Genomic DNA, 25,651 nt, shown 5'->3' with positions numbered 1-25,651 from the left:
TTGCATCTAAACCCACTACCAATCAGAGCCTCTACTTGTGCTAAATAGGTCAAAGGCAGGATAAGAAAAGCTTATATTGAAGAAGGATGAATATTTATCTTTTTGGATTAGAGATTGCTGACCTCCAGTAGTCAGTACTGCCATCTGAAGTTGGTAAAGGTGAGTACTTTGTTATTTAGTGCCAATCTAAAAGGCAAGTTTCAGGGTTGTAGGCAGTATTCAGGAGAAACACTTTTTATTGCAGAAATTAAAGTACATTACAAATGTGCCCTGCAAACAATCTTACCACAATGTTCAAAAGCAATTTAGAAAAAAAGTGAAATGTACACGACTGATGGTTGGAAGCCATTTCCTGTTCAGCCACTAAATATTCCACTGACTGTCACAACAATTCAAACCAATAAACGCTCAACTGCTTGTTGAACAGACTGAATCTGTGGCTTCAGCTGAGACCCTTCCTTTATGGTGACGGAGGATGCAATGACTGGCCGACACACTCCACATGCACGGCCCAGAGCCTGCTTAGACCTTACAAAAACGTAAGGCACATTTTTGTCTTCACAGAGAAGAGGTAAATGAAGAATAATCTCCAACGGTTCAGCATCTGCAGCCATCACTATGAACTCAGCAATTCCTCTGTTCAAGGTCTTGGTGGCTGCAAAGGAAAACATGCCTATTAATTATAACCTCTGCTGTTAGAGAAGCAAGGAGAAAGATAACGGGAACACACTAACCCCTCCACCCACTTGCTGGGGGAAAGAGTGCTCCCTGCACTGTCCCCCTCCACCCACTTGCTGGGGGAAAGAGTGCTCCCCGCACTGTCCCCCTCTAACAACTTGCTGGGGGAAAGAGTGCTCCTCGCACTGTCCCCCCTCCACCCACTTGCTGGGGGAAAGAGTGCTCGGTGCACTGACCCCCCTCCACCCACTTGCTGGGGGAAAAGAGTGCTCCCCGCACTGACCCCCCCCTCCACCCACACACTGGGGGAAAGAGTGCTCCCCGCACTGACCCCCCCCTCCACCCACACGCTGGGGGAAAGAGTGCTCCCCGCACCGTCCTCCCCTCCACCCACTTGCTGGGGGAAAGAGTGCTCCCCGCACTGTCCTCCCTCCACCCACTTGCTGGGGGAAAGCGTGCTCCCCACACTGTCCCCCTCCACCCACTTGCTGGGGGAAAGAGTGCTCCCCGCACTGCCCCCCTCCCACTTGCTGGGGAGAGTGTGCTCCCACTGTCCTCCTCCCACCTGCTGGGGAGAGAGTGCTCCCTGCACTGTCACCCCCAGCTCTGTTAATAATTTTGATTGCAATCTTTGCATTCAGTATATAAACAATGGTGTGAATTTACTTTTACCATACCTAATGCCAGATGTACAGCCAGCCCCTCACCCTTCTCTATACTATCTCTCTGTAAAATGGAGCAGGCCTGAATCAATCCATTAAAGAATCTTCCCCGCTATGCCTCCCATATCCTGACCAATGTATCCTCAGCCAATAAGACCAAACTGAGCTCAGTGACCATTTGCGTGATCTTGCTGTGCACAAACCAGCTGCCACTTCACAAGGAATCGTTTGGTGTACAGCATTTTGGGACAGATGTGATAACCTGTGATATAAATGCAAGCTTGTTCTTACAATAGCAAGAACTGGTGCAATCGCTTCCAATTTAAAAATAAACCTTTACCTGCAGATTACAAGTGACCCGATTGCTCCAATTTAACATCCAAAATTACCCAGGAAGCCTAACATATAGTACCTTCATTAGCTCCCTTTCGAAGTTGCTTATAGTTCCCTGCTTGCTGCACAAGATCCAGTATTGTCTTTGTTAACTGGGCATCCGCAAGAGGATAGGCTTTTGGGTTAACGTCTTGCTCTGTCTACAATAATGGAAAAAAAAGTTACCTTTATTAGAAGAGAGCCCTGGACAAAAGCAGATTAAGAAATTATAAAGGCACATCCGGTTGTAAGCATCACAATAGTGGCTCCAGAGAGCATTGGGGTGTAGAATTCCCTGTCTGAAAGGATGGTATCAAAGACTAGATACAGCGCAGGAGGCCATTCTGCCCGCTGTGTCCATGCCGCCCATTGCAACTCAGCGTTTCCCTGCAGCCCTGTAATTTCTTCAGATAATCATCCAACTCCTTTTCGAAGCTGGAGGGGGCGGGTGGACCGGCCGGGGGGTAACCAGCCTCCCCGTCCAGCCCCCCACCCCCCCAGGGCTTCTGAACAGGAGAAGTGGGGGCAGGAGGAGCGGAACCACACGGTGCATTGACTCGGCTTCTGAAGCAGCGTGGCCGTCGGACCGGGACCGACTGCTGAACCGTTAACCCGGCGCGATTCAGTTCCAGGAGCCGCGCTGAGAGCAGGCAGCCTGACCTGTGACCTAGCGGCCGCTCCGGGCCGATCGGTGGGCGGGGGAAACGCGGGTCGGAGCCTGTGGCCTCGACACGCGAGATATCCACCGACCTCCCTCCGCTTACCGGCGCCGGCCTCACTCACCATCTCCTTCGTGATATAATCCAAGCTGACGACTGGTTTCCTGCTGGCTTTCCCCGCTGTCCCCTCGGCTGCCGCTTCACTGAGGACCGAGAGCCGACTTCACTCCACTGACCGGCGCCACGCTCACCTCCCTCACTCAACCCGCGCAGCAAAGAGGCAGCAACGCACATGAGAGCACTCACTTATCACCAGCGCCAAGGGGGGTCCCACAGCGCCACCTCCGCTAGGACGTGTTCATTACACAAGAAGGCCACTCGGCCCATCTGTAGCTTATTTCATCCAGAAGGGCTGGTGGGCCTGGGCGATACAATATCCAGTGTATTTTTACATGATTCATTGGAGGAAGGATCAAAAACCAGAGGACACTGGTTTAAGGTGCTTGGCACGAGTTCCTGCCATGGGTCTTCATGTGACTGAACAGACTGATCCTCAACCTGCAGATCTTTGGGCACATAGGGCAAGACATCCCACAAGTTGGTGGGATCCGGAGCACAGGATTTACTTCCTTTCCTTTCTTTCTTTCTCTGTCACTGCTCTGCCTTATCGCTCAGGCATTTGAACTCAAAGCATAATGGAGCTTGATGGACTAGTTTCGAGCAATTGGTAGCAAGCTCCTCTCAGTCATTAATGTCAATGCTGCCACGCTTCAAGGAGAGCTTCAGAGTGTCTTGAGAGTGTTTTTTTACAAACAGCAATATACAATGGTAAATTTTTGCATAAAAGTATGACCAAAAGTTATGAGAACTGGAAATAAAGTTTATCAACGGGAAGTGCATGCCCTATACAAGCTTTTCAATAATAAATTAATGTAATAGAATTGGTATTCTTCCAAGTAAGGATGCAGGATTTTACAACAAAAACAGAAAATGCCAGAAGCATGGAAATCAACATGTGTCGAGAAAACCAACAAGTTACATCAATGATAGCCAGTTGTAACCAAGAGTCTATACTTAAAATATTAGCTAATCTGTTTTATCCACAGATGTTAACTGGTCTGTTGAATGTTTCCAGTAGTTTCTATTTTTGTTTTAGATTTCTAACATCTGCAATTTTAGTATGATTTATATATGCAGAGTATAATTTGATATTATCATTGGAGCAGGAGTAGACCATTTGGCCCCTCGAGCCTTCTCCACTGTTCAATAAAATCATGGCTGATTTGGCTGTGGCCTCAACTCCACATTTCTGTCTGCCCCCATAACTCTTGACTCCCTTGTTGATCAAAAATCTGTCTAACTCAGCCTTGAATATATTCAATGACCCAGCCTCCACTGCCTTCTGTGGAAGAGAATTCCACAGACTAAAGACGCTCTGAGAGAAAAAAATTCTCCTTATCTCAGTCTTAAATCACATAGTGTAATCCAGTAGACACACAATACAACATATATAGCAGATGATACAGTAAAATGCAGGTCACAGGCACACATTAGACTTTACATATAATCCAAGAAATTATAGTATAAATCCAGAGAGCAGTTCATAAGGACCTTTAAACATTACTTGCCAGTGATTGACTGGTGCCTCCACATAGTGTGGGAAGGGCAACTGCTGCCAAATTATGTCAGATGACCAACTCTCAGGGAAAAAAAAATTAAGGGACACTTTGGCATGTGGACTGTATGAGTGAGGGGGTGGCATGGGGTGGGTGCTGGCAAACCTGTTGAGAGCGGGCTACCAGGAGTACAGCACAGTGCACAAGTGCATACTGCACCTGTACGAAAATCATGGATTAAAAACATGGAACAAACCGTGTCCTAGCAGCAAACAAGACACAGGAAACAGGACAAATGCCTCAAATACAAGACTGTCCCATAGAATCTGGGGCAGTTGGTCACCCTGTATTATATGAGTTTTGGCGGTGGTAGGGGCCGCCATATTTTTTGTACCAAATGCAAGTCACTGGTGAGCTGTCATCCTGTATGTGTGAGGAGCTTCTCTCCTTAGAGATATTAAGGGCCCTGGCAGTAATTTTCAAATCCTCTCTGGCTAGGTGAGGTGCCAGAGGACTGGAGGACTGCTAACTTTGTCCCATTATTAAAAGAGGGAGGAAGGGATAGACCAGAAATTACAGGCCAGTCTAACCTTGGTGGTGGGGAAATTACTAGAAAGAATTCTGAGGGACAGAATATATCTGCACTTGGAGAGACACGGTTTAATCAGGGATAGTCAGCATGGATTTGTTAAGGGAAGGTCGTATTTGACAAATTTGATCAAATTTTTTGAGGAGGTAACCAGGAATGTTGATGAGCGTAATGCAATTGATGTGGTCTACATGGACAATAGCAAGGCTTTTGATAAGGTCCTTCATGGCAGACTGGTTAAGAAAGTGAGAGCCCATGAGATCCAAGGCAAAGTGGCACGGTGGATCCAAAATTGGCTGAGAGACAGGAAGCAGAGGGAGATGGTAGAGGGATCTTTCTGTGACTGGAAGTTCGTTTTGAGTGGGGTTCCGCAGGGCTCGGTGCTGGGGCCCTTGCTGTCTGTGATGTACATAAATGATTTGGACTTAAATGTAGGGGGTATGATCAAGAAGTTCGCGGACGACATGAAAGTTGCTAGGGTGGTAAATAGTGAGGAGGATAGCTGTAAACTGCAGAAGGATATCAATGGACTGGTCAGGTGAGAAGAGCAGTGGCAAATGGAATTCAAGCCGGAAAAGTTTGAGATAATGCACTTAGGGAGGGCTAACAAGGCAAGGGATTACACTATGAATGGTAGGACCCTGGAAAGTACTGAAGATCAGAGGGACCTTGGTGTGCATATCCATAGATTCCTGAAGGTAGCAAGGCAGGTGGATAAGGTGGTTAAGAAGGCATATGATATACTTGCCTTTATTAGCTGAGGTGTAGAATACAAGAGCAGGGGGGTTATGCTGGAACTGTATAATATGCTGGTTAGGCCACAACTGGAGTACTGCATGCGGTTCTGGTCACCACATTATAGGAAGGATGTGATTGCACTGGAGAGGGTGCAGAGGAGGTTTACCAGGATGCTGCCTGAGCTGGAGGGTCTGAGCTATGAGGGAAGATTTGATAGGCTGGGGTTGTTTTCCTTGGAGCAATGAAGGTTGAGTGGGGATCTGATAGAGGTGTATAAGATTATGAGGGGCATGGATAGGAAGGCACTTTTTCCATTAATAGAGGGGTGAATAATCAGGGGGCATGGATTTACGGTAAGAGGTAGAAGGCTAAGAGGGGGGTTGAGGAGAAATTTTTTCACCCAGATGGTGGTGGGAGTCTGGAACTCACTGCCTGAAAGGGTGGTTGAGTCAGAAACTCTCATAACATTTAAGAAGAATTTAGGTATTCACTTGCGTTGCCATAGCCTCCAAAATTTGCATTCAACTCTCTGCTCTTATATACCCTATGTCAGTCTGCTTGTGGTTTAGGTAGTAATCCAGAGATTATTACCTTTGTGGTTCAGTTTTTTCTATATTTAGACCCTTGCTACCATAACCCCTAAGCAGATCCTCTTTCTTAGTCGGATTGTGTCGCTTGTACCAACATGGGGCAAGATTTTTACCTCACCGGGCGTGTATGGAACCGACTGCCACCCGTGATTTAACATTGGCTGTTATATATGTTAAATATATATATATATATATAAATATATATATAAATATATATGTTAAATATGGTCCAAGCGTGGAAAATGAGATTAGTATAGTCACATCTTTGTTGACCGGCACAGGCACAGTGGGCCGAATGGCCTCCTTCTGTGCTGTATGTGCCTATGAATCTTATCAGTCCCTCAGGATTGAAGTAAGCTTCCATTCCAGTTCGATGGGTTCCGAGATGTTTAATATGTCCAATGTGCGATCTGCAGACTCTGCCACATGCAGGGTGGTGATGCCTGATGGGTCGAGTAGATTAGGTGTTTCTTTGACAGCTTTTATGCTCTCTCTCTCATGCCTCAACTTTGCCTCTGCATGCTCCTGACAAAGTTACTCAATGTGTTCAGTGCCTTCTCAAATAACCTCCTGCATTTTGGTCAGTCACAAGCCAGAGACTCCCATGAGTACATGAAAATATATGAGGGATGCTTTGAGTTTCCCTTAAGTGTTTTTGCTGACCTCCTGGGAGTCTCTTGTGAGCGAGTTTCCAGAAGAGCAGCTGCTTTATTGCTTTATCAAGAACAATCAACTACCATATTGGGCATGTTCCAAAGCCGCTCCTTGGTGAGCCGCCATATTGTGTGGTTCACAGATTCTGGTCGTTGGTGAGTCGCCATATTGTGTGGGTCACAGATCTTTGGTCGCTGGTGAGTCGCCATATTGTGTGGGTCACAGATCTTTGGTCGCTGGTGAGTCGCCATATTGTGTGGGTCACAGATCTGGCCGCTGGTGAGTGCCGCTGTTGAGACGATGAGGTCGGCGAAGGGAGTGAATTCTGCGCTCGCAAATCTTGTCGTAAGTATCTCGATCCGTATCTGCGCCAAGGGACAGGTTACTTGCTACTCGACCAAAAAGCCCTTGGTCCGGTGTCTGTAGAGAAGGGAAAATTACCGGTGACCCTGGTGAGGTGCCGTTGAGGCCTAAGGCGCTGCCCAAGTAGGAGCGGATACTCGGAGCCTCAGCGCCTCCCCTCATTCGCCCCCCCCCCCCCCCCCCCCCGCGCCGGCTCGGACTCGGTCCTGAACCCATCCGGATCCTCAGTATCTCCAGCCCCAGTGGAAGCCCGGTCACCGGGAGAGCTGGCTAATGGGGCCGGTGTTGTGAGATTACTCAAGGTCATCCCCACTGGGTGAATTAGAAACTCCAACCTCTGCGCTCAGTTAAACCAGTCAGAAACCCCGAATCCCTCTCTTCCATGATCTCTACAAAATTATGCCTTTAAAAAAATGCGCTACTATATTTCCGCATTCACTAAATGCAGCTAGTACCTATGTAGGGTTTTGACATTGCAAAGGTTATTTTTATATAACACCAGCTGCACAAATCTTGTACTGACAGGGCCTCCTGTTTTATATTTCTAATTTAAGTGACTATTTTGGGATGGCGAGGGAAACTCTACTTTCACCAAAAATGTTAAGCATCTTTGTCTTTGCCCATATCACCACCGTCAACACACCTTTGTCCTTTTGTCTATGACATCTTTGGCAATCTCTTCTTTGCCTCTATCTCTATCCAGCTCTACCTGTCCCACCCCCCTCAACCAGCTTATATTTCACCTCATTTCTATATTTATTAGTTCTGATGAGAAGTCATCTGGACTCCAAACGTTAACTGTATTCCTCTCGCAGATGCTGTCAGACCTGCTGAGTTTTTCCAACTATTCTTGTTTTTGTTTCTGATTTCCAGCATCTGCAGTATTTTGCTTTTACCTTTGCAGTATTTGTTAGACTGATTATTCATCGATAAATGTAGTTAGATTGTCATTTAATGTTCATCTAAATTTTGCTTTGCATCAACAATACACACGAATATATGAATTAGGAGAAGGAGGAGGCCAGTTGGCCACTGGAGCCCTGCAGCACCATTCAATAAGGTCGTGGCTGATCTGATTGTGGCCCTAACTCCACATTCCCACGTTCCCCGATAACAATTTACTCCCTTGTTATTCAAGAATCTATCTGCCTTAAAAATATTCAATAACCCTGCCTCCACTGCTCTCCAAGGCAGAGATTTCCAAAGACTCACAGCCCTCTGAGGGAAAAAATTCTCTTCACCCCAGTTTAAAAATAAGGGGTTTCCCATTTAAGACAGTGTCCCCTAGTTTTAGTCTCTCCCACAAAGGGAAACATCCTTTCAGCACCCACCTTGTCAAGTACCCTCAGGATCTTATATATTTCAATATGATTGCACAATGTTCATGACTCCTCAAATACTGAAGCAGTCCATGTCCAAAATTAGCAAGACCTGGACAATATCCAGGCTTGGGCCGGCAAGTAACATTCATGCCACACAAGTGCCAGGCAATGGCCATCTCCAACCATCACTCCTTGACATTCAATGGCATTACCATCACTGAATCCCCCATTATCAACATCCTGGGGGTTACCGTTGACCAGAAACTGAACTGGACTAGCCATATAAATACTGTGGTTACAAGAGCAGGTCAGAGGCTAGGAATCCTACCACGAGTAACCCACCCCCTGACTCCCCATAGCCTATCCACCATCTATAAGGCACAAGTCAGGAGTGTGATGGAATGCTCTCCACTTGCCCAGATGAGTGCAGCTCCAATAACACTCAAGAAGCTTGACACCATCCAGGAAAAAGCAGCCTGCTTGATTGGCACCCCTTCCACAAACTTTCACTCCCTCCACCGCTGACACACAGTGGCAGCAATGTGTACCATCTACATAATGCACTGCAGAAACTCACCGAGACTCCTTAGGCAGCACCTTTGAAACCCATGACCGCTACCACCTAGAAGGACAAGGGCAGCATGTACATGGAACCACCACCACCTGGAAGTTCCCTTTCAAGCTACTTGGAAATATCCTGACTTGGAAATATATCACCGTTCCTTCACTGTTGCTGAGTCAAAATCCTGGAACTCCCAACAGCACTGTGGGTGTTCCTTCAGCATAGGGACTGCAGCGGTTCAAGAAGGCAGCTTCTCAAGGGCATTTGGGGATGGGCAATAAATGCTGGCCTAGCCAGCGAAGCCCACATCCTGTAAATGAATTTTAAAAAAGATGTTACCATCCTATATCAACTCAATTTTGACTACTTGTGGCACAGTAAAGGCAAGAATTAAGAATCACAACATACAGATGGGTTTTATGTAGTGGGGCATTGAATATAAAATCAAGGAATTTTTGTTGAATTTACCCAAGACATTGGCCAGATCATGTTGGAATATTGCATACGGTTCTGGACACCTTTTTCTAGGAATGATATTCAATATATAGAAAGGTGTCAGTGAAGATTCACTAAATTGGAACAGTTATGGGGCATCTAGTGGAGATTTAGAGAGGGTAAATGGTAACAGCTTGTTTCTGTTGGTTGTCAGGTCAGTAATGAGGGAACATAGACTAGGTTATCATTAGAAGAAGAGCGAAGTTGGAAATTACTTTACACTGAGGTTCATGAGGACAGGGAATGACAAGTGGTTATTGAAGCAGGTTTCTTGTATAACTAAAAAAGAAATTAGATAGTAAAGAGCAGCCTACAATAGTGAAGTCAAAGTTGGTTAATTTCTATAACTAACTGCTGTTTGAATTAATAATTAATATTATTTTCTTAGAGAACAAGTCTTTGATAGGTCAGGAAATGCTGGAAAAATTCAGCAGGTCTGGCAGCACCTGAGGAGAGATGCTATGGAGAAATTTCTCCACAGATGCTGCCAGACCTGCTGAGTTTTCCCAGCATTTTCTGTTTTTGTTTCAGATTTCCAGCTTCCACAATATTTTGATATGTTAGGAATAGACTGCAATAGAAATAATAATGGGAAAGGAGATTGGAGCAGATAACTGCAGTTGAATAGTTAGCAACAGCACAGGCAGTCCAAGCCAAATGGCTTCTTAACTTGTCATTTCTATATTCTGGTTTGTTTTTTAAAGATGGTTGATCTTTGACTCACAACTGGTAGATGAAGACCAATATGGCTTTAAAAGCCTATTTAACATGGAGAAAACGAACCAGTTTAAACAAAATCCTTGTTGTGGTGTAACACAGAGTTGTACCATGAAGCGGTGGTACACTCTACATTGAGTTCCTGTGTTGAGGTCTGCACTGTAAAGAGGAGCTGAGGGAGGTCAGAAGAAAGAGAGCTGTCCTTGGCCTCTTGTCACTCAGAACAGCAGTGATGGAGACTTGAGCAGGATGTCCATTCACCTTCCACCGTGGGCCAGGATAAGTAGCTGAAGCTGAAAAAAATTGCTGCAGTAAGAAAGCTCTTTTGAAGAACAGTTTATGTGGTCTGTATTGTACCATTAATTAAACTTTTAATGGTAATTAGTAATGATTAAAACTGAATAAACTGGAAATACTCAGAGGGTTAGGCAGCATCTATGGAGAGAGGAACAGAGTTAATGTTTCAGGCCGATGACCTTTCAACAGAACTGGAAAGAATTATCAGTGTAACAGATTTTGAGCAAGCGCAGAGGCATGGAAGGGGTGGGAAAAACAGAAATGAAAGCCTGTGGTAAAGTGGAAGACAGGAGGGATTAAATGGAAAAAGGAATGATGGTGTAAAATATTAACTCGGTTTGTCTGTCAACAGATGCTGCCAGGCCTGCTGAGTATTTGCAGCATTTTCTGTTTTTATTTCAGAATCCCAGCATCTGCATCATGTTGCTTTTGTAAAAGTTTGTCATGGGTTATAATCACTAAAAAATCAGCTTCCCCAGATTTTGGGCTAGGGATTTTCCTTATAACCATGAGTTATGAAATGGAGCTTTAGTTTCTTCCACTATTTAAATAAATATTAAAAACAAATGGAGCAAAAACCTTCACTGAGTTATCCAGGATACCTTTCTGACCTTTTAATTGATTGCTAATGCTCGTATGAATTTTTGATTTCAGACGAAGAGACTTTATTCACCCAAAGCTGCGCCTAAGTATGAGTTTACAGCAGCTGCAGACAAAACACACCTTCCACCTCAGGAACTGCAGGTCAGTGAATAACTAGTCACGGCTTCTATATCAGAAGTGTGATTCCACCTTGACCATCTTTTTGAGCGAACGCTTCAGTGGCACCAAGGCTTTGCGCCACCTTGAGCAGATTGCCCTCAGATGATGTCCATGGAGGTGCCCTAAGGTATATTGCAACAGTGTGCTGCACACCACTGAGATTGCTTGCAGCCTGCACTTTGTGTTACTATAATCCTAATCATTACTTCAATTTGCTGTTTAAGAAGCTTAACGAGACCTGAGCATTTGTACCTCTTTTGATCACTGTTCACAAGATACAGGAAAAAAAACAAATTTAAGATGTTTGAACTTGGTTCATTGATCTGGTGAATAGCTGAGTTTGTAGACCAAAAAGTCAAGGGTTTATTGTTCTGTTGGTGCTGAGTTAACTAACTTTTGCCAGAACGGGGTTAAGGACGTGGTTGTGGTTTTTCAGTTCCCTCGCTATCTAGAATTGCGCGTGATGATTGACCATCGCAGCACAACACCAGAGGGAGTATGGGCCCTATGGAACCACCCAGCAAGGCATCGGTACTTTCATGAGAGGAATGGAAAGAGACAAATTATGGTGGAAAAGCAATTGGAATACAATATTAGAAATACTTTGCACTGAGTTAAACAATGACACTGTCTATGTGTCCTGATAATTTAAATGTACCTTTCATGTCCTCGAGTTGACTCAAAGTGCTTCACATCTAGGGTATTTCCTTTGAACTGTGGTTATGATTGTAACGTAGGAAAATATGGTAGCCAATTTGAGCACAGTAAGGTCCCAGAAACAGCAGTGAAATGAATGATCAGATATTCTGTTTGTTGGTAACGTTGGTTGATAAATAAATGTTGGCCAGGGCTTTGGGAGAACTCCCCAGCTCTTGTTTGAACTGGTAAATGGAACCTCAAATGCCATCTTTTGGATTACACTCTGAAGTTCAGGACTCCTTCAATAATACCCTAAGATGTCAGCCAAGATTATATGCTCAAATCTCTGATGATCTGTGTTTATTTCACTGTCCAGTTAATAAACTGAAGTCCTATTATTTTGTACATGTATTTTCCAGTGTGTTAGATAAAACGGGACTAAAACACCATCTAGTAGCTACAGCCTCCAACTACCATATCATCAGGACAAGTTCACATAGGAGAATTCAATCATAGGTTATTAAATAAGCAATTTTAATGTTGAGATAAAAGTGTGACCAAAAATCATAACAGGAAATTACGTTGAAAATTCATGTAGGCTCAGGATTTTAAATTTAATATAAGGATCTAGTCTTCACAGGAGCTCAATTTTTCTCCTACAGGTGTCCAAATTGCCAAATGGGTTGGTAATTGCCTCCCTAGAGAACTACTCACCAACGTCAAAGATTGGAGTCTTTATAAAGGCAGGCAGCAGATATGAGAGTGCCAATAACTTGGGCATCACCCATGCCCTTCGCCTCGCAGCAAACTTGGTGAGTTAATTTTTATTAAAAAGCTTAGCATTTGGAACAACTTTTCACCTTTGAAACACTTTTTCAAGATTTATTTCTCGCTAAGCCATCTGTTTTAAAGCATTGAAATATATTGTGTTGCTCTCACCATCCTGAGTGGGTAGATTATTTTAAACAGTCTTATTGAACTGAATGGTTTACTGTTATGTTTGTGTGAGTAATGCCTGTTACTTGATATCACAAGGTAGCATTTACCCCCCCACCTCCAGGTTTACATACCTGTCCCCACCCTTTCTCCCAATGACAGAATCTCACAGTGCAGAAGAGCCCCTTCGGCCCATCGAGTCTGCACTGACACGTGAAAGACACCTGATCTACCTACCTAACCCAATTTACCAGCACTTGGCCCATAGCCTTGAATGTTATGACGTGCCAAGTGCTCATCTGGGTACTTTTGAAAGGATGTGAGGCAACCCGCCTCCACCACCCTCCCAGCAGCGCATTCCAGACCGTCACCAACCTCTGGGTAAAAAAGTTTTCCCTCACATCCCCCCTAAACCTCCTGCCCCTCACCTTGAACTTATGCCCCCATTGTGACTGACCCTTCAACTAAGGGGAACAGCTGCTCCCTATCCACCCTGTCCATGCCCCTCATAATCTTGTACACCTCGATCAGGTCGCCCCTCAGTCTTCTCTGTTCCAACGAAAACAACCCAAGTCTATCCAACCTCTCTTCATAACTTAAATGTTTCATCCCAGGCAACGTCCTGGTGAATCTCCTCTGCACCCCCTCCAGTGCAATCACATCCTTCCTATAATGTGGCGACCAGAACTGCACACACTACTCCAGTTGTGGCCTCACCAAGGTTCTATACAACTCCAACATGACCTCCCTACTTTTGTAATCTATGCCTCGATTGATAAAGGCAAGTGTTCCATATGCCTTTTTCACCACTCCACTAACATGCCCCTCCGTCTTCAGAGATCTATGGACACACACACCAAGGTCCCTTTGTTCCTCAGAACTTCCTAGTGTAATGCTGGTCATTGAATACTTCCTTGTCAAATTACTCCTTCCAAAGTGTATCACCTCACACTTTTCAGTGTTAAATTCCATCTGACACTTATCTGCCCATTTGACCATCTCGTCTATATCCTTCTGTAGCCCAAGACACTCAACCTCACTATTAACCACCCGGCCAATCTTTGTGCCATCTGCAAACTTACTAATCCTACCCCCCACAGTCATCTATGTTGTTTATATAAAGGACAAGTAATAGGGGACCGAGCACACAGATCCCTGTGGTATGCCACTGGACACTGGCTTCCAGTCACTAAAGCATCCTTGTCAAATTACTCCTTCCAAAATGTATCACCTCACACTTTTCAGGGTTAAATTCCATCTGCCACTTATACTAGTTGGGATATGATTCTCTTGGTGCTGGCAATTCTCTGGCTCTTTGCCCACATGGCCATTTCATATGTGTGATTCTGGAGAGTGAATGTTGCCAGACTATTCGACTCTGTTGGGCATCACAACAAAGTCTGATCATGGCCTCAGCTGATCTCCATACATGTGAACTTTCTAGCAGGAATCACTGGATATTGATCAGGAGCAGGAATTATTGGAATATTGATCAAGAACAAATCCCTAGCTGATTTTCTGCCAATAGTATTAATGATGTGAAATGAAGCCTCTATATATCAAAACACAGGAATCAGGACACATCGGTTAACTTCACAAACGGTTTGGTGTATTACTGCCTTGAAGAATGGTCTTGGCTATGAATTATCCTCTACATAGCACACTGTCACTATCTGTTGGTCCCTCAGCAAAGTGCGATCTTAGTGCACACACTGAATCCTCCAGTTGCAGTCCCTGCATCCTTTAATGTACTTTATTAATAGAGATTAATTTTATAACATTTTAAAATATGTAATTTTTTCATTTTTATATTGAATTTAGGGTATAGATCTCCATTAACAACCATACTCTTTTGGTTTTAACCAAAGCTTCTTCCGTTTTACAGACCACAAAGGGAGCTTCGTCATTTAGAATAACCCGTGGCATAGAAGCTGTAGGAGGCTGCCTGAGGTAAGTGTATTTATTTCATGTTTTCAGCTCAAATTCTGTATCGGCAGTGGGTCATTTTCCCTGATGGGCTGGAATCGGGTAGTCCTACCTCGATGGGTAGAACTCATGTCTCTAAATCGGAAGGTTATGAGTTCAAGTCCCATTCCACAGGCTTGAACACAAACTGCAGGCTGACACTCCCAGTACAATACTGAGGCAGTGCTGGATTATCGGAGGCACCATCTTTTGGGTGAAACATTAGTGTCCACCTGAGAGAGTATATGGTACCACAGTTTAAAGATCCAGTGATACTATTCAAAGAAGAGCAGGCAAGTTCTCACCAACATTTACGCTTCAACCAACATCACTTTTGTATATAAAAAAAATTATCTGGTCGTTACCTCGTTTCTGTTTTTGGGTTCATGCTGTACACAAATTTGTTGTCCCGTTTCAGTCAACAGTGACAACACTTCAAAACCTACTTAACTGGCTGTAAAGCACTTTGGGATGTCATGACGTTGTGAAAGGCTTTATATCAATGCAAATTCTTCCTTTTTAGCCTCAGGGTCAGATATTGCATGGCTTAGATGCAGAACACAAACATCCTGTGCGCTACAACTGTCTCGATGCATTATATTTCCAGAACTCTTCCCTACACCAGCTATTACAGCCTGTCTGATTGAACTTGCCAGTTTGGTGACAAACGATGACAATTTTTTTTCTGCTGTGGGTCCATATCCACTGGGGACTGGTTGAGACTGGCCAAAGTCATCTCACATTGGACTCTTACAGGCAGCACACACCAGAAATTTTCATTTCAGCAACATACGTATTGCCCAGTCTCCCAGTTTTTGGTTCTAAATAGATTGCATCCAATTTGTGAAGATAGTCCCAGTTTCACTCAGTTTGATGTGAATATTTGCTTCCTGGAAATCCTATTGCAGAACAAGTTTAATAATACCCCTTAATTTAAGTTTGCATCTCATTGAACCACAGATTTCAGTGTCTGACCCACCTGGCCGCAGTTACTGAAAATATACCCTTGCCTGTTTTAATCCTGAAACTATTTTTCTGTAGATCAAAAGTGTTTGAATTTCCCTGTGTTGCTATGTAGCAAATAGATTAATTGCTAGAAATGTTTAAGAGGGTTTACAAAGGCATCTCTGATCTTCAGCTGACTTTAGTTTAATTTCATCCAGAAATTACTGGCCATTTCTGCTTTTGCAGTGTGACATCTACGAGGGAAAACATGATCTATGCAGTGGAATGTATGCGAGACTGTGTGTGAGTATTAGACACGTTTTATAGACAGCCTCTGCTTTTCACACCTTTTTAAAGATTAGAATTTTACAAAAATCATTGGCTTTAAAGCATAGGAACAGGAGCAGCCCATTCAGCCTCTCAAGCCTGTTCCACAATTCAATGAGACCACGGCTGATCCGCATCTTAACTCCATCTACTTGCCTTGGCTCCATTTCCTTTTATACCCTTGTCTAGCAAAAACTTATGCATCTCAGGTTTAAAATTATTATGAGCTACCATCTACTGATTTAATTTTATTATGTTCTTGCAAGTTTTAACATCCTCAATTGATGCCACACTGCACCCTCTTTGTGTTAGGTGGACTGTTCAGCACCAACTGGTACAAGACCTTTCTGCCACTCGCTTGTAATAGATGATGGTTTGTAGATAATACACACTGATAACTTGTACACCAAACTATCGTAACTCCAGCCTCTCGCTCTGGCTGCAGATCCATACTTCATTTTTGTTTTTTAATCTGCTTTCCCCCTCTCTTGGCTGACTCCTGGGTCACTTTCCACATTGTTTTCTGCCCAATATGAATGCAAATTGTTGTGGATATCTAGCCCCTGATATTTTTCCTCTCAGTGACACAGTAATGGAGTATCTGATCAATGTTACTGCTGCCCAGGAGTTCAGGCCGTGGGAACTATCGGAACTCCCTCCAAAACTGGAACTGGACAGAGCAGTCGCTTTTCAGAATCCACAAATAGGTGAGATTTGAAAGACATGTGTTGGGCAGATATTAAAACAACTGGTCTGCAATGCTGATTTTATTTGTGAATCAGTGCCATTGTAACACTGCTTCTAGACCACCACTGAACCTAGTGTTTACTGGCAGCTGGGTGAGCTGTTTAGTAAGTTACGTTAGGTTAGGTTTAAGCTTAGGTTAGTATCCTTGCAGACTGAAGCATTAAACTTGATCCTGTGGAGGTAGCTGATCCTTCCAACACAACTACACCACAGCCCTCATCACTAATGTTATTGGCAGTCACCTCCCTAAGATACTTCAGTATTTAAATGTATAGGGATTTCCTTGCAAATATAACAGGGAGGCCTTGTCAGTCAATAACTGCTAAGGTGTTGCTGCTTAGCCAAACAAAAACAGAAGATTATACAGAGGAAGAACCCTTTCTCACTGCCTGAGTCCTCTCCGAGGCTGGTTTTACATATATCTTTATTCAGCTGGCATATGCAGGATGGGCTGACTGGCCTCCTCTTGCACTGTATCATTCTTGGGATGTGGGATTTGTTGCCCAAAGCCAGTTGCCATTGGGAAGGTGGTGATGAGTCACCTGCTTGAACTGCAGTTTATGTGGTGAAGGTACTCCCACAGTGCCATTAGGTGGGCAATGCCAGGATTTTGACCCAGCAACGATGGAAGAATGGCATGTCAGTAATTTAATGTTAAGCAAGAGTGCTACATAAATTAAGCACAGGTAAGGGACAGTGGATGTACATATGCAATATGTCATAGTCTGGTATGGTTAGAAATGATCTTTTTTGTTAATATATTTGTCAAACTTTTGTTTTTGGAATGTAGCACTCATACCACATGGCATAGTTGAGGTGAATAGCATAGATGCAGTTAAAGAGAAGCTAGATGAAGTACATGAGAAAGGAATAGAAGAATATGTTGATAGGGTGAGATGAGGTGGGGGAAGGACATTGTAGAGTATAAACATCAGCATAGACCAGTTGGGCTGAATGGCCTGTGCAGTATGTTCTATGTCATAATGCCTCATGAGTAATTCTGTGTTCTTGCTGAGGAAACAATCATGGTTTTCTGGAGAGCATTCAGATGTGGAAAGCAAGTGCATTTGATTTTTCTTTTATAGGTGTTCTGGAGAATCTGCATTCAGCTGCTTACCGTAACGCCCTGAGCAACCCCCTTTACTGTCCTAAATTTATGATTGGTCATCACACAGTGGATCAGGTAAGAATAAAACACAAAATAATCTTCACAAAGAAAATCTTTAAAAGAAACAAAACTTTGATGATTCTCTCTAATATGTGCATGACTCTTGATGTCTCCATAGCTGCACGAGTTTGTGCAAAACAATTTTACAAGTGGAAGGATGGCTCTCGTAGGGCTGGGTAAGCATCACATTAGCATAATAAGTTATAGTTTTCAATGCTCCTTTTTGTGAGTTTGTTTCTTGACAACTTTTTTCTATCACAAAACAATGACTACACTTCGAAAATACTTAATTGGCTTTGAAGTGCTTTGGGATGACCTGAGGTTGTGAAAGATGCTACAAAAATGCAGCTCTTCAGTTTTTGCTTTCTAAACAGCATTTGAGAAACAAACCAGTGTATTTTTCAAATCTGAATTTAGCATGTTATGATTTTAAAATTAAACACCCAGTTGGTTACAATAAGGTGTGTAGTGAGGTATTGCACTCTGTCACACTCAAAAGAAAATTTAAAGTATAGATAATCTAATTGTGTTTTTATAAATATTCATATTTAAAGTACTGGTATGCTCTGTTGCAATTTATTCTGCCAGATCAAAAGTAATCAAATTAATTTAAAGACATGGGTTCAAATCCCACCATGGCAGCTGGTGGAATTTGAATTCAATAAATCTGGAACATCAAACTAGTGTCAGTGATGGTGACCATGAAACTATCATCGATTGTCGTAAAAACCCATCTGGTTCACTAATGTCCTTTTAGGGAAGGAAATCTGCCATCCTTACTTGACCTGGCCTATATGTGACTCCAGTCCCGCAGTAATGTGGTTGATTCTTAACTCCCCTCTGAAAAAGCCCGGCAGGCCATTCAGTTCAAGGGCAACTAGGGATGGGCAACAAAATGCTGGCCTTGCCAGTGACTCCCACATCCTAAGATGGAATAAAGAAAAAAAATTCCATTGGTCTCCAGGTGTTTCACTTCAGTTTTATTTTAATTCTAGCAGCTGTTTTAATATTGAAGGTGTCTTAGAGGGTTATTGTAGTGTGGGATTGCACAACCAGCATACCTACACTGTTGCTTCTCTTCCCATCCACAGGTGTGAACCATACGGTATTAAAGCAAGTGGGCGAACACTACTTGAACATGAGGAGTGGTACTGGTGCAGCTAGTGCTGCACCTAAGTTCCGTGGAGGTAAGCGTTGTAATCAATGTGTATAGATGTACAGGGTCTGGGGTTTAGTATATATATCAGCATAATACATCTACTGAGAAGTTAAGTGGATTGTATGGCCATTGAAAAAATATTAGACATAGAAGACTTCCTGAGTCTTTTCCAGAGCTTGTTTTTCCTGGAACAGGTCACTATCCTGAAGCCAGGAGCTATAGTTTGAAGGGGCACCAATATGCATCAAGCGTGTCTGATCAGGAGTGTCTCCTGCTCTTACCCCCAGCCATAGTCAGGTTGGAAGGACTTGCAGGTTGACAATCAACTGTTTGGCCACGATATGAATGCACCATCCATGGTCATCAAGTCCTGGAGTGACACTTGAACCCAGAGTTTCTGCCTCAAAGGTAGGGAGCCTACCCACTGCGCCACAGACCTTTTAAGATCTTAGCTTTTTTGATAATTAAATGCAGGAGTTGCATCCTTAGTCACCATTGAGAGACATTCATTATGTCAGCTTTACTCAACTATGATGCCAGGTAATTTTGCCACACATATTTTCAGGATATACAGTAAGGTGTCTCTGCATCTCTTTGTCCCAGCCTAGCTGTTGAACTCCCAGTTTAGGGGAGAATTAAGTTCCTAAATTCCCCTAAAAAGGATCAGATAGTTCTGTTAATGTCTCTGTAGTGCCTAGGCCCTAAATCCTGGAATTTTCTCCCTAAACTCATGCATGCCCCAACCCCTTAAAGCCACTTCTATCTCCAAGCTTTTGTCCTGAAATCTCCTTATGTGATCCGGTGTTAAATCTTGTTTGATAATGGACCTGTGAAGCATCTTGGTTGTTTTACTATGTTAGAGGTGCTATATAAATGCAAGTTGCTATTCAATTCCCCAGTTCAACAGATCTCAATCACTACATTCTATTTAATGATACCAGTAGATCCTGAATTATGATTTAAAATAGTTATATTCATTTTAAATGGGGGCAAGAATTGAATTTCATCCATTTAATCTTCTGTAGATATTAATTTAGTCTGTTACAAAAAAAACCCCAAAATGCTAATTCCTGCTGAATACTTTTAGTTAATTTTCAGTTTAATGTTGCTTCTATACAGCCAAAATAAAGTCCAATCAAAGTAGTGCAGATTAAACAAGCAAAACCCCTCCAAGATTGACCTTATTCAGCACTGGGTTTTGATGTACGTTTCTTGTATAATTTGAATCTTAGAGTTGTACAGCAGAAATAGCTTGCTGTTAGTGTGTGTGGTGTGTGAGAATATATTTATTTGTGTGTATATAATATATTTATATACACACACACATATATATTAATGTCCCCATAACATTCCTTAAGAAAAGTGCTTTTTCTTTTTAGCTGAAATGTAAACTAATTGGGATAAAGTTCAACTTTCATAACCTGTGTATTAATTTGTGTATCTGCAGGTGAGATGCGTGATCAGAATAATGACCGTCTGGTTCATGCGGCTGTGGTAGCTGAGAGTGCAGCCTCTGGTACACCTGAGGCCCGTGTGTTCAGTGTCCTCCAGCATGTTCTTGCTGCTGGCCCATATATCAAGAGGGGCAGTAATGTGTCCAGCAAGTTGTATCAGGCGGTAATGAAGAAAAATGCAGAGCTGTTTGATGTGAGTTTTGTAACTGCACCAAATGATATCTCACGTTTTAAATCCATTTTTGTTTTGAATTGGCACATTGTAGACTGGCTTTTACTTAAAACTTATTCCTGTAAACAGGTTTCAGCATTCAGTGCAAGTTACTCTGACTCTGGGCTGTTTGGCATTTACACCATCTCACAGGTGGATTCAGCAAGTGACGTATGTATCAACAACGCTGTAACCTTTTTGTTACAATCTGCCAGCTTTCAGATGATTACCCATCTGCTATTGCTCAGTTCATATAAGCTGCAAATCACAGCTACATCACAATGTTCTGTAACTGACATTTATAACATTTGCTATATGGGGAAATGGAAGGGAAAATCCTGTTGGATTGATCAGGCCGGGGCTCTTTTCCCTCAGAAAAGAGGCCAAAGGTGACCTGATAGAGGTCTTTAAAATAATAAAGGATTCGATAAAATAGATGTAGAGAAGATGTTTCCACTTGAGAGGGAGGATCCAAAGCTGTGGGCCATAAATATAGGATAGTCACTAATAAATTAATAGGGAATTCAAGAGAAACTTCTCTACTCAGCATGGTGAGAATGTGGAACTCTCAACGATGGTGTGTGTTTAAGATAAAATAGCATGGATGTATTTCAAGAGAAGCTAGATAAATACATGAAGGAGAAAGAAGTAGAAGGATATGCTGACAGGGAGATGAAGAGAGGTGGAGGTGCTTCATGTGGAACATAAACCTGCTAGGCTGAATGCATTGAGTTTGTGTTCCAAATTCTAAATAATTTTTTTATACACACATCATAACTACATTTTCAAGGTCACAGATGATTATAATCTTGACTTACTAGTCAGTTTTTTGTGGCATTGCACACACACAGGACCAAAGTAGTTTTTGGGTGAAGGATGGCCCAGAGAATAGAGGATAATTGGAACAAGGTACTCAGATGTAATTCCATCCTCATTTTAAAGTAATAAATTATGTTCTTATTTGGTACAATAATTCAGTTTTATATTACTGTTTATAATTAAACATCACAAAAACAATCTAGTCATTATCAATTATTTATAGTGGGAGCTTGTGCACAAATTGGCTGCTGCCAGTTAAAACATTAAAACAGTCTACACTTCAAAAGTACTTGATTGGTTGTAAAGCACTTTGGGACATCCTAAGGTTGTGAAAGGTACTATATAAATACAAGTCTATCCTTCTTTCTGTAAACAGTAACATGTTTTCCAATTCGGGCAGCAGAGCTGGTTGGAGCATGAATTTCCCTGCGCGACTGGCTGAGGGACTAAAACATTCAAAACCAAGCTGCAACAGCACCACCATTGACGAGGGTGTAATTACCTGAAACATGTTTACTTAGACGCTTTATATCATAGATGTGGACATAATTTATAAAGGAAAAGGCTTACAGGAAGCTAGTGAAGGTGCATGATCTTTAGTTTATGTTGCAGGTTATGGAAAAGCCTATATTCTAATCAGCATCAATATTAAGTTCCATGTTCTCTTTGTCATCTTTAAGCAGTTTGATAGGTGTCTTCAACCTTTTAATCTAATACTCTGATTAGCAGTTGATAAAACTAAGACTGTATTTTAATAGGATATTTAATAATCTGCCATCTTTACCTGGTCTGGCCTACATGTGACTTGATCCACAGTATTATGGTTGACTCTTAACTGCCTTCTGAAATGACCTAACAAGCTACTCAGTTCAAGAGCAATGAGGGGTGGGCAAATGCTGGCCTTGACACCGACACCCACATCCCATGAAAGAATTTTTTTTTAAATGATCAAAAATATTTTGGGTTTTGGTTTGAGATTTGTTGTTGAAAAATGTAAACTTTTAATTGCAGGTAATCAAGACTGCAATATCTGAAGTCAAGACCATTGCTCAAGGAAATGTCACTGAGGCTGATATCACACGGGCCAAGTAAGCTATTGTACAAACACGGCTGTTTGTACAATAAAATGGTTTAAGTCACATCCAGGGACATTGAGAGTAAATCCTATGTTGTGGGCTAGAAATAAAAACACAAAATGCTGGAAACACTCAGCAAGTCAGGCAGCATCTGTGGACAAAGAAACAGAGTTAACATTTCAATTTGATGACCTTTCTCTGGAGAGCAATCAGTGCCAATGAAGAGACACCCCAGGAACAAGTGAATACCAGCAGGAGAGAATTGGCAGATTAGGGAAGGAAGAAAGGAGTAAGTTGAATACAAAGTTCAGGTCGTAGAATCGCACAACACAAGAGGTCATTCAGCTGATTGTGCTCTTGCCGGAACTCTGAAAAAGCTGTACAATTAGTTCTGCTCCCCCCCACTACTTCCCTGTAGCCTTGTAGATTTTCCCCATCATGTATTTATCCAACTCCCGGTTGTAAGTTACTATTGAATCTGCTTCCATCACTGTTTCAGGCAGTGAATGCCAGATTATCATAAATTCACATTAAAAAATTCTCACTTCTCCCTCTGCTTCTTTTGCCAATTACCAACCCTTCTGCCAGCAGAACTGCAGGTTTTAATTTCTGCTGCCAGTTCAAATCGTTACAGAGTAGGGATATAAACAAGTTTAACTTTTTTTGGGTGATCATCCAAACTACTAATGTAAAAATATTCAGTTTGAACATTTCATTGCTTCCTCTCATGGTGCAGTTTTGATGGACACTAGATTATTTTGCAGAAACCAACTAAAAGCCAAGTGCTTGATGGCGGTTGAACAGTCTGATGGACTGCTGGATGAGATTGGCTCTCAGGTACTGCTAACTGGTGCATATGTGCCCATACCTGATCTGGTTCAGCAAGTCGACTCTGTGTCCATCAATGATGTGGTGAATGTAAGTAAAATTTTGATTAACCATTCACAACACTGGAATCATTTCACCTCCCTATTCCTATTGTCTGTCCCCAAATGATGACACTGAATGCCAGTTTGTACCTTTTTGTATGTATGTGTGTATATATATACACAGTCTGTCAGCAGATGATTTGGCTCAGCATGGTGGGGAGGGGATCACAGCTTGGCCCTAAGCCCCACTTTCATCCCATGCCCAGATACAAGTACACCTCTCAGGAAATAAGACCAGAGTACAAGGGTCCGGTGGCTGGCCACCAAAGCCTGAGCCAAAATATTTCAATAATTTGTGGGAAGCTTGGTTGACACTGATGTTTATTGCCCATACCTTGTCACCCCACGAATACAGAGCTTTCTGGTGGTGAGGGGGAGATGATCTTAGGTTGGGCGTGTCTAGCATGTGATGCTGAACCAAGGACTACGTACGCCCAAGAAATCAGCAGGCTCAGCACAGACTAGATCCGTAAAGTCGCATCTCTTGACTGTTCCACTCTTTTTTGAGTTGGCAGGACCACTCAGTTATACTTTTTGCTTTATGGGCCTCAGCCTTGTGCTTTGAGAATGCTGGGGCAGTGTGTACTGTGATGACCCATGTAACTTTGGGAAAAGCCTGTATTTTCTTTATGTAATGTCTCCTTTGAGACCAAGGTGAACTGGGGAGTATTCTGAAAGAGGTTTGATTGGTTTCCTGATTATGATATCATTAGGCTCCAAGAAATTCAGATGTGACCTGAGGCTGCCATGAGGAAGAAAAGCTAAGAATCAAAGAGTAAATAGAAAGCTAATTGCAGTGGTGTTGGATTTCAGCCTGACTTTGTGGCACACAGTTCAGAACATACAGAATTGGTACGAGTGGAAACAAGCAAGGCTGTCCACAAATGGATCAGTTTTCTGTTTGGCATTTGAGAACAGATCCTTGTGTTGCAGTAGATCTCTGAGAATAGAGCAGAGATAGTGTTACTGTGTGTTAAAGTATTGGAAAGGATAGAGAGCCGAAGACAGGAAGAGCAAGAGATTGTGAATTTGACGAGGCCCACTGCTACAGTTACAGTATTGCCAGAGCCTACCAGACTATTTGAAGGGATAGGGAGAAGGGAGTCTCCGGGGACGCTATACCCTATCGGGACCCCCATGACCTGAGTGAAAGCGAGTTCGTAGACGTGTGCCTCGTTGGTGTTAACCATGTCCAGGGACATCGGACAGAATACATCTGCTGGTGAATGAATCTTGGGGCCAAATCAATTGAGTGAGAATTGAAAGAATCCTACATTGCAAAGGTTGAGTTGGAAAGACTGAGATTGCATGTGGCGCCACATTTATGTGGGAAGTAATGCAAGTGCTTGTAACTATTTGAGATGTATCTTTGTTGTATTGACTATTTAAAGTGGAACTTGCCTTTTTAAAATATTTTTCACTTGCTAATTGTTTGAATTTGGTTGGTTTTAGTTGGTTTGTTACAGTAAATGTTTTAAAAAGTGAAATCTTTCTATCGGTTTTCTTTGTTGACATCGTGGGGATTCCTTTCTCTTGAAAGCCATCAGTTTCTACTGGGATCATAGCAGTGTCGAAAGGTGCTTTTATATTGCAGGGCATTCGACCCCTCCACTGCATTCCACAGTTTGAACAGGTATTTTGGAGAAGGACATTATAAACTCTGGAAAGTGCTGTCACCATTCACGGCCTCAGCTGTCACTCTGAAAACAAACAACAGAGAAGAAAGAATTGATCCATCCAACAACAACTTGCACTTATAACATGCCATTAAACATAGCAAAATATACTCAACTGTCCAGCTGGGTCTCAAATTTGGAAAGAGTTGACTTCAGATTTTGAAATTGCTATTTAAGAAGCTTATTCCAGGTAGAGGCAACCAGACTTGTGATACCATGTCTAAGTACAGGCACCTAATATATTCTCTTTGCTTTTCAGGCTGCAAAGAAGTTTGTGTCTGGTAAGAAGTCCATGGCAGTCAGCGGCAATTTGGCCAACACACCTTTCCTTGATGAATTGTAAATTTATTCTTCCAACCATCCAACTGTAGAGCTGTATTGGCACTGTCACTACTAATAAAATATATATCATGGTTCCAGGAAACAGGCTCATTATTCTTTATTCACATGCTAATGGTCATGGGAGGAAACATATATCTAAACTCCAACGTCTGAAGAACCAACATAGTCCTGACACTTCCTTG

At 42.6% G+C, this 25,651-nt stretch overlaps 2 protein-coding genes across 2 annotated transcripts; one reads left to right on the top strand and one right to left on the bottom strand.

Annotated features, from left to right (window-relative positions):
* Nucleotides 1-218: 218 nt before the first annotated feature.
* On the bottom strand, nt 219-2,671 carry snu13b (SNU13 homolog, small nuclear ribonucleoprotein b (U4/U6.U5)). Its single transcript, XM_041206778.1, has 3 exons — nt 2,496-2,671; nt 1,753-1,873; nt 219-655 (listed from the first exon to the last, which is right to left on the bottom strand). Exons 1-3 carry the CDS (start codon nt 2,496-2,498, stop codon nt 393-395), a joined length of 387 nt encoding a protein of 128 aa, XP_041062712.1. The 5' UTR covers nt 2,499-2,671; the 3' UTR covers nt 219-392.
* A 4,003-nt stretch (nt 2,672-6,674) lies between these two features.
* On the top strand, nt 6,675-25,551 carry LOC121288490 (cytochrome b-c1 complex subunit 2, mitochondrial). The gene is made up of 14 exons (XM_041207028.1): nt 6,675-6,903; nt 10,969-11,058; nt 12,378-12,527; nt 14,537-14,601; nt 15,808-15,864; nt 16,471-16,595; nt 17,721-17,818; nt 17,922-17,979; nt 18,895-18,990; nt 20,410-20,609; nt 20,718-20,798; nt 22,458-22,534; nt 23,287-23,440; nt 25,387-25,551. Exons 1-14 carry the CDS (start codon nt 6,859-6,861, stop codon nt 25,468-25,470), a joined length of 1,380 nt encoding a protein of 459 aa, XP_041062962.1. The 5' UTR covers nt 6,675-6,858; the 3' UTR covers nt 25,471-25,551.
* Nucleotides 25,552-25,651: the final 100 nt, after the last annotated feature.

The sequence above is a fragment of the Carcharodon carcharias genome, chromosome 15 (assembly GCF_017639515.1).
Source record: "Carcharodon carcharias isolate sCarCar2 chromosome 15, sCarCar2.pri, whole genome shotgun sequence".
In the NCBI taxonomy this organism is placed as follows: domain Eukaryota; kingdom Metazoa; phylum Chordata; class Chondrichthyes; order Lamniformes; family Lamnidae; genus Carcharodon; species Carcharodon carcharias.
This window is presented reverse-complemented; position numbering and strand designations above follow the sequence as displayed.

What these genes read in the sequence shown, in the direction of transcription:
- snu13b (XM_041206778.1), bottom strand. An exon ending in TCGAAAGGGAGCTAATGAAG is followed by an intron (nt 656 to 1,752) that starts GTACTATATGTT and finishes TTTCCTTTGCAG; the next exon opens with CCACCAAGACCTTGAACAGA.
- LOC121288490 (XM_041207028.1), top strand. Translation starts at nt 6,859, where the DNA reads ATGAGGTCGGCGAAGGGAGTGAATTCTGCGCTCGCAAATCTTGTC. An exon ending in GCTGTAGGAGGCTGCCTGAG is followed by an intron (nt 14,602 to 15,807) that starts GTAAGTGTATTT and finishes CTGCTTTTGCAG; the next exon opens with TGTGACATCTACGAGGGAAA. An exon ending in TTTTCAGAATCCACAAATAG is followed by an intron (nt 16,596 to 17,720) that starts GTGAGATTTGAA and finishes TTTCTTTTATAG; the next exon opens with GTGTTCTGGAGAATCTGCAT.